The 9,258-nt window shown below is 40.9% G+C and overlaps 1 protein-coding gene across 1 annotated transcript; it reads left to right on the forward strand.

The window, feature by feature from the left end:
- The first annotated feature begins 1,743 nt into the window (after positions 1-1,743).
- LOC109887993 (mucin-17) lies at positions 1,744-9,258 on the forward strand. Its single transcript, XM_031791816.1, has 12 exons — positions 1,744-2,006; positions 2,247-2,365; positions 2,574-2,635; positions 2,844-2,895; positions 3,018-3,058; positions 3,421-3,539; positions 3,793-3,867; positions 4,034-4,196; positions 5,974-6,132; positions 6,407-6,504; positions 6,793-6,962; positions 7,508-9,258. The coding sequence occupies exons 2-12, from the start codon at positions 2,279-2,281 to the stop codon at positions 7,550-7,552; spliced, it is 1,071 nt and encodes a 356-aa protein (XP_031647676.1). The 5' UTR covers positions 1,744-2,006; positions 2,247-2,278; the 3' UTR covers positions 7,553-9,258.

Consider the following 9,258-nt stretch of genomic DNA (forward strand, 5'->3'; position numbering starts at 1 on the left):
ACCAGGAATTACCGATGCTGGAACTACAGCCAAACCAGGAATTACCGATGCTGGAACTACAGCCAAACCAGGAATTACCGATGCTGGAACTACAGCCAAACCAGGAATTACCGATGCTGGAACTACAGCCAAACCAGGTACTACTGATGCTGGAACTACAGCCAAACCAGGTACTACTGATGCTGGAACTACAGCCAAACCAGGTACTACTGATGCTGGAACTACAGCCAAACCAGGTACTACTGATGCTGGAACTACAGCCAAACCAGGTACTACTGATGCTGGAACTACAGCCAAACCAGGTACTACCGATGCTGGAACTACAGCCAAACCAGGTATTACCGATGCTGGAACTACAGCCAAACCAGGAATTACCGATGCTGGAACTACAGCCAAACCAGGAATTACCGATGCTGGAACTACAGCCAAACCAGGTACTACTGATGCTGGAGCTACTGCCAAACCAGGAATTACCGATGCTGGAACTACAGCCAAACCAGGAATTACCGATGCTGGAACTACAGCCAAACCAGGAATTACCGATGCTGGAACTACAGCCAAACCAGGTACTACTGATGCTGGAACTACAGCCAAACCAGGAATTACCGATGCTGGAACTACAGCCAAACCAGGTACTACTGATGCTGGAACTACAGCCAAACCAGGTACTACTGATGCTGGAACTACAGCCAAACCAGGTACTACTGATGCTGGAACTACAGCCAAACCAGGAATTACCGATGCTGGAACTACAGCCAAACCAGGTACTACTGATGCTGAAACTACAGCCAAACCAGGTACTACTGATGCTGGAACTACAGCCAAACCAGGTACTACTGATGCTGGAACTACAGCCAAACCAGGTACTACTGATGCTGGAACTACAGCCAAACCAGGAATTACCGATGCTGGAACTACAGCCAAACCAGGAATTACCGATGCTGGAACTACAGCCAAACCAGGAATTACCGATGCTGGAACTACAGCCAAACCAGGTACTACTGATGCTGGAACTACAGCCAAACCAGGAATTACCGATGCTGGAACTACAGCCAAACCAGGAATTACCGATGCTGGAACTACAGCCAAACCAGGTACTACCGATGCTGGAACTACAGCCAAACCAGGAATTACCGATGCTGGAACTACAGCCAAACCAGGTACTACTGATGCTGGAACTACAGCCAAACCAGGAATTACCGATGCTGGAACTACAGCCAAACCAGGAATTACCGATGCTGGAACTACAGCCAAACCAGGTACTACCGATGCTGGAACTACTGCCAAACCAGGAATTACCGATGCTGGAACTACAGCCAAACCAGGAATTACCGATGCTGGAACTACAGCCAAACCAGGAATTACCGATGCTGGAACTACAGCCAAACCAGGTACTACTGATGCTGGAACTACAGCCAAACCAGGTACTACTGATGCTGGAACTACAGCCAAACCAGGTACTACTGATGCTGGAACTACAGCCAAACCAGGTACTACTGATGCTGGAACTACAGCCAAACCAGGAATTACCGATGCTGGAACTACAGCCAAACCAGGTACTACCGATGCTGGAACGACAGCCAAACCAGGAATTACCAATGCTGGAACTACAGCCAAACCAGGAATTACCGATGCTGGAACGACAGCCAAACCAGGTACTACTGATGCTGGAACTACAGCCAAACCAGGTACTACTGATGCTGGAACTACAGCCAAACCAGGTACTACTGATGCTGGAACTACAGCCAAACCAGGAATTACCGACGCTGGAACTACAGCCAAACCAGGAATTACTGATGCTGGAACTACAGCCAAACCAGGTACTACTGATGCTGGAACTACAGCCGAACCGTCTTTGCCAAGTACAACTTCTTCTACTATTGCAACCACCGCTACACCACCAATTCAGTGTGAGAACGGAGGTACACCTGAAGGACAGTCTTGCAACTGTCCTCCTGACTTCCACGGGGAGACCTGCAGAGATTTTAAAACTCACATAGTGCCAGGTATGTGAGACATTTTGTAAAACAAATACAATTTGCGAAACCGAAACAGCCCTGAGTGACACTCATACTTTCCCTTAATAATCACAGCAAATGAAATAGATAAGTGATGAATACAAGACTTAGATTCTTTTCACTTTGATAACTTAGAAGGCATAATATATTAGAAATAGTACTTCACCTATTTTATTTGTCAATAGGTTATGATACATTCACAAATGTTGTCACTTGGTCTTCTTGTAGGTACGCTCAATAGGACAGCGGTGGTTGATGATATGGAAACTAATTCCCCGTACATAGAAAAATATAACGACAAAACTTCAACTGAATACACAGACAAGGTCAAGGATTTCACCACAGAGGTAAGACAAAACACTAATGTCAAGTTAAGTGTTAAATACATTTAAGTAAAATAAAACATTTGTAAAGTAATGTGGATAAATAAATAAATAAAAAACTGCTGTTCAAGACAGCAGGTGATTTTCTATTTAATTGCCACAGAGGCCATGGGGTTAATTAATTTGATCTCAAGTCTTCGTGAATATGCAGTGACCACTGTTTACATTTCAGATGGAGGAATACTACAGGAGTACAGGGATACGGAATTTCACAGTGGAAAACGTAACTCTGAGGTACTAGAATAGCATACCAAAAACACCATGGTACATATTTACAAAACAACAATTTCACCCTGTATCCTGTCCTACCCCTTATCTTATATAAAGGTGATCTATTGACAGTACAAAAACCTGTCCACGTTGTCATGAGGTTATATGAAAATGTAAACAAAGATTATGCAGAGATTATTCTCATTGGTCTTCATTATTTTTGTTCTCTCAGTAAGTGGTCACCTAAAGACATACGCTTGGGACGTGGTATAGAGGAGAAAAGGGTAAATGCAAAGGACAAAGAGAACCTCTTACATTCTTATTCATACTTTATAATCATTTTTCACAGAGAAGCTGAAAGTTGCAGATGGTGTAGTGATGATATTTTTCTCTGTGATGCTTTCAGATGGAAAACTCCTTGTACAACCCCAAGGCAGTATCATATTGGTAATTTAAATAAGTGATTCATTAACTATGATACATACACCTTTTGGTTTTGGTGATGGTTGGTTAACACCAGGGTTGGGGTTAATTCCATTTCATTTTCAGTCTATTCAGATATATGGCCACTGAAATACCTTCAATGCTTTTCAATGAGTAAAATGTGGAATTGTGTTTCCTTTCTGACTTGACTGTAACTGAAATGGAATTGACCCCAACCCTGGTTACCACAGAATTCAAATAGGTTAGTGGTAGTTGGGTTTGCCAAGACCACACCCTCAGTTTACAAAAACAAATGTTAGGCCTCAATGTGGGAAGAAGTTAAGTGCAAAATAACCTCAGACGTTTACTCAACCTCCTTTCTTAAGTTTGAAGGTCAAACACAATATCATTCTGACGGTTCTGAATGAACCAGGAGCTGAGCAACAGTACAAGAACTTCGTAGACAACGTTAGTTCAGCTTTGGCGAATCTCACATTGTGTTCAGGTAACAGCAATACATAAAGTCACATCTAAAAACACACCTTCAAAATACACACAACAATTCAAATCAAACTAGCATTGTTAAAACATGGACAAACATATTTGGTAATATCATTATCATATCTGGTAATATCATTATCATATCTGGTAATATCATTATCATATCTGGTAATATCATTATCATATCTGGTAATATCATTATCATATCTGGTAATATCATTATCATATTTGGTAATATCATTATCATATTTGTTCAGCTCTTAACTCAGGATGTCCTACGTTTACTGTTGCGTCAGTGGGTGAACTACAAGAAACGCCACTTGATGAGAAAGGTGAGAACATTCAGACGGAAGACTAGAGGAAGCAGGAATAAGTGGAGGAAGGGAACGATGGTGCAGCAGATGGGGAAAAGATTCCCTCATTAACAAAATAAGAGTTTAGACCAGATCAAGAAGGAAATGAAATATGTAAAAAACATTTTCTCTCTCTTTCTCTCAGATGTATGTCAGAAAACAATCAACCTTGATTTTGCTAAATACTTTGAGCCTTACAATAAAGACGGGAAGTTGCTCTGTTTGACGGCATGTGACCCCAGACATAATAACACTAAAAACTGCAACACGGGTATCTGTGAAGTAACCAGAGCCGGACTGTCATGCAAGTAAGTTCTTAACGTTGTATTTAGTATACTAGATCATTATATACACTACCAGTTTTAGAACACCTACTCTTTCAAGGGTTTTTCTTTATTTAAAAAAAAAAAAACTATTTTCTACATTGTAGAATAATTGACCGGTAGTGTATGTATGTTAAATATAATGTAATATTAAAGGAGAGGAGATACAGTTGAAGTTGTAAGTTTACATACACCTTAGCCGAATACATTTAAACTCAGTTTTTATTTCAGCTTTGATTTCTGGGTCAGAAGTTTACATACACTCAATTACTATTTGGTAGCATTGCCTTTAAATTGTTTAACTTGGGTCGAACGTGTCAGGTAGCCTTCCACAAGCTTCCCACAATAAGTTGGGGGAATTTTGGCCCATTCCTCCTGACAAAGCTGGTGTAACAGAGTCCAGTTTGTAGGCCTCCTTGCTCGCACACACTTTTTCAGTTCTGCCAACAAATGTTCTATAGGATTGAGGTCAGGGCTTTGTGATGGCCACTCCAATACATTGACTTTGTTGTCCTTAAGCCATTTTGCCACAACTTTGGAAGTCCATTTGGAAGACCCATGTGCGACCAAGCTTTAACTTCCTGACTGATGTCTTGAGATGTTGCTTCAATATGTCCATACAGTCCCTCCTGCAGCAAAGCACCCCATACCATGATGCTGCCACCCCCGTGCTTCATGGTTGGGGTGGTGTTCTTCAGCTTGCAAGCCTCCCCCTTTTTCCTCCAAACATAACGATGGTCATTATGGCCAAACAGTTCTAATTTTGTTTCATCAGACCAGAGGACATTTCTCCAGAAAGTACGATCTTTGTCCCCATGTGCAGTTGAGTTGCAAACTGTAGTCTGGCTTTTCTTGTGGTGGTTTTGGAGCAGTGGCTTCTTCCTTGCTAAACGGCCTTTCAGGTTATGTCGATATATGACTTGCTTTACTGTGGATATAGATACTTTTGTACCTGTTTCCTCTAGCATCTTCACAAGGTAATTTGCTGTTGTTCTGGGATTGATTTGCACTTTTCACACCAAAGTACGTTAATGTCTAGGAGACAGAATGCGTCTCCTTCCTGAGCGGTATGACGGCTACGTGGTCCCATGGTGTTTATACTTGCGTACTATTGTTTGTACAGATGAACGTGGTACCTTCAGGCATTTGGAAACTGCTCCCAAGGATGAACCAGACTTGTGGAGGTCTACCATTTTTTTTCTGAGGTCTTAGCTAATTTCCTTTGATTTTCCCATGATGTCAAGCAAAGAGGCACAGAGTTTGAAGGTAGGCCTTGAAATATATCCACAGGTAAAACTCCAATTGACTCAAATTATGTCAATTAGCCTATCAGAAGCTTCTAATGCCATGACATCATTTTCTGGAATGTTCCAAGCTGTTTAAAGGCACAGTCAACTTAGTGTATGTTAACTTCTGACCCACTGGAATTGTGATACAGTGAATTATAAGGGAAATAATCTGTCTGTAAACAATTCTTTGAAAAATGGCTTGTGTCATGCACAAAGTAGATGTCCTAACCGACTTTCCAAAACTATAGTTTAACAAGAAATTTGTGGAGTGGTTGAAAAACGAGTTTAATGACTCTAACCTAAGTGTATGTAAACTTCCGACTTCAACTGTACATATTCTCTCCTATAATATTATTTTTATGTAATACTGTATATATTCTTTACTGTTGGGGAGAGTTCCATTCTTCGCTACAGTTTGATTGGGTCACCACTTCCTCACAGTAGAATAATGCTATATGTTCTGTCTATTTCAGCTGTAAAAACACAAACTCAATCTGGTACCTGGCTGACTGTAACCACCCGATCCACAAGGCTGGGTTATATGCCGGAATCAGTATAACTGCCGGGGTTGTCCTGGTGATATTTGGTGTCCTGATAGTGTTCCTGGTGGTGAACAAGAAAAAGGAAAAGAGGTAAGTGGGGATGAGTTGAAGGAGGAGCAGAATGAGAGAGACTAGAGAAAGATTGATTATTTTATTTCAATTTGGAAATTTTGCTGTGTAGTAAAAACACTCTATATTTTGCATCTCCTGTCCTCTACTCTCCGTCTCCTCTACCCTGCCCTCCGTCTCCTCTACCCTGCCCTCCGTCTCCTCTACCCTCCGTCTCCTCTACCCTCCGTCTCCTCTACCCTGCCCTCCGTCTCCTCTACCCTCCGTCTCCTCTACCCTCCGTCTCCTCTAACAGGAATAAAGACACTAAGCAGGAGATGGTAAACCAGTGGCTTGAGGATGACTTTGAATGGCCCACACCCAACACCAGGTCCACCACAACACCTCACCCAGGTACCTCATCTTAGTTTTTCTGTTATTTTTTTACATATCTTTTTTTTGTGTGTGGGGGTGGTTCCTGAAGAAAATGTGTGTGCTTGCTCCTGCTGTCTCAAAGTATTTCTATGGTATTTAGTTGAAGTAGTAGAGGTACTTGTTACTGCAGTATTAGTGGCTGTGGTGACTGTACTAATGGTTGTATTGACAACTGACAATACATTTATCTCATAATAAGATCTTTATATTATATGTAAGGATATCTACATTTCATTGTTTACATTTGGTCTGTATTTATTTTTCTAGGGACGTACGATAACCCAGCATACACCAACGGGGTGTCAAATATCTACCAACACTCAAGCGGTCCTCTTCCAACCTACAATCCCAACCCACAGTCGAGCGAAAGATACCCTCCACCATACTACCCCTCAGAGCCCCACAATCAAATGCACAGCTTCCCAAGCAACCAGCTTGTGAGTACACTATAGTACTATTGTATACCGGCAACCAGCCTGTGAGTACACTATAGTACTATTGTATACCGGTAACCAGCCTGTGAGTACACTATAGTACTATTGTATACCGGCAACCAGCCTGTGAGTACACTATAGTACTATTGTATACCGGCAACCAGCCTGTGAGTATAGGTTGTCATCAATAAAGCGTCACATTAAGGTGCAGATCGTTCTATTTAACTGTTGGGGACAAGGAGACTCTCAGCTCTGCTAAAACCATTGACAACTGCCTGTCGTTTTCAAAGGGATTGTTAAATAAATGTGAACTATTTGGTTATAATGTCATCACCTCTTGAAGAGCACAGTCAGAACTACACATTTCAGATTATTCCACATTTAGCTCTGTCATCAGAGTCATACCGCAAGTAACGGCATGCTTTTAATGATCAGTAAACATCAATTGATCATGTCATTTCAGATACGCGAGGTTAGCCTCACGATATCTCTCAATATTGACGCACACGCACACACATAATCTCAATTTCTATCTTTTTTTACCGCAGGTAAGGATCAACAGACCGCAGATCAGAACATCTTATGACTTGTAGCATCCTCTTACTCACAAGAAAAAGTGCCTACAGATGCTAATTTGAGTCAGTACATTCCTAAAGAAAATATTGCACTTTTTTACTCCATACATTTTCCCTGACAACCAAAAGTACTCATTACGTTTTGAATGCTTAGCAGAACAGGAAAATAGTCCAATTCAAGCACTTTTCAGGAGAACACGTGGCCATCCCTACTGCCTCTGGCCTGGCGGACTCAGTAAGCACAAATGCGTCTTTTGTAAATAATCTCTGTTGGAGCATGCCCTTGGCTATCCTTACATTTTGAAAAAAATAAAATGGTCTGTTTTGCTTAATATAAAGGATTTTTAAGTGATTTACACTTTTACTTTTAGTAATAATATTTACTTTTGATATTTAAAGCCAAATACTTGTAGACTTTTTCTCAAGAAGTATTTTGATGACAATTGGGTACTTTTTCCACCACTGTGCGATAAATACACATAGGATTGCTTGCTTGTCTATGGCGGCCTGAATAAGCCACAGCTCTCTGTTGTTCATTAAATCCTCCAGTCGATTTCGTGAATTGAATTAGCATAATACAAAATCCTCATACAAATCTGTCTGTTGAAGATTGAGATATCGGTTTCTATGCATGGGCTGCGTCTCAATCCATTGCATCCGTCGATATCGGCCTCCCAGATGGGCTGCGTCTCAATCCATTGCATCCGTCGATATCGGCCTCCCAGATGGGCTGCGTCTCAATCCATTGCATCCGTCGATATCGGCCTCCCAGATGGGCTGCGTCTCAATCCATTGCATCCGTCGATATCGGCCTCCCAGATGGGCTGCGTCTCAATCCATTGCAGCCACGGATATCGGCCTTCAGGATCTGCTGTGAAAGGTGGCAGAACTACAGTTGTGTTTGTCAGATCAGATGAAAATCAATACAACTCAAAACAAATTTCCTTTAAAAAAAAGATTGGGGGGCTCTCTGTTTTTCCATGTGTGAATCTATGATTCAATGCATTTCTTTGACCTAATAGCAGTAATGCCAAATTCAATGTTTCATCAAATAATTTGGGGACTCTAGAGGTTTAAAGCTGCTAAGTATTTTGTTCTGAAATGACAGGGTGATCAAATTAAGATCCTACATCTGTATGAACACATTGAATGTAAATGTGGTAAATACACATAGGATTGCTTGTTTATGGAGGCCAAATGAGCCAGTGCTCTCTGTTTTTCAGTAAAGCTGCTGGATACTCTGCTCTGAGACGGCGTCTCTGCCTATGTTGTCCAAGTATGTATAGCATATGTTCTTCCAGGAGGGCTTCGCCCATGAGAGGATACCCACAGTATGAGACCACTGGTGTCCAGCTCAGGATGCCTGAAACATATAGGATTAAAACAGCTATGGTATTTATACTCATAATAGAATATTTATTCATTTTGACAGAGGATCAAATATAATTTTATTGCACTTTAAGATAGAATGATCAAATGCACATTGATGAATTCAATGTTTAGCAATAGTTATGGAAGGTTATAAGTAATATAGCTTTCATTTATTTATTTGTTTTTGTTTACTTGTTATTGTATATTAGCTCTGTATTACACTGTATGCGGTCTGCCAAACAATTTGTATCACTGTTAATACTGTTATGTAAATATGTCAATTGTAATCAGAAATTGATAACTATGTTTACTATATTTTTGTTATCAAGAAATAAAATAGTTCCTGAAAATGT

Source organism: Oncorhynchus kisutch, linkage group LG16 (genome assembly GCF_002021735.2).
Source record: "Oncorhynchus kisutch isolate 150728-3 linkage group LG16, Okis_V2, whole genome shotgun sequence".
Lineage (NCBI taxonomy): Eukaryota > Metazoa > Chordata > Actinopteri > Salmoniformes > Salmonidae > Oncorhynchus > Oncorhynchus kisutch.

Coding starts and splice junctions, on each gene's coding strand:
- LOC109887993 (XM_031791816.1), top strand. CDS start 2,279: ATGGAAACTAATTCCCCGTACATAGAAAAATATAACGACAAAACTTCA. Junction 3,059..3,420: donor CCCAAGGCAGTATCATATTG/GTAATTTAAATA, acceptor TCCTTTCTTAAG/TTTGAAGGTCAAACACAATA. Junction 3,540..3,792: donor GAATCTCACATTGTGTTCAG/GTAACAGCAATA, acceptor ATATTTGTTCAG/CTCTTAACTCAGGATGTCCT.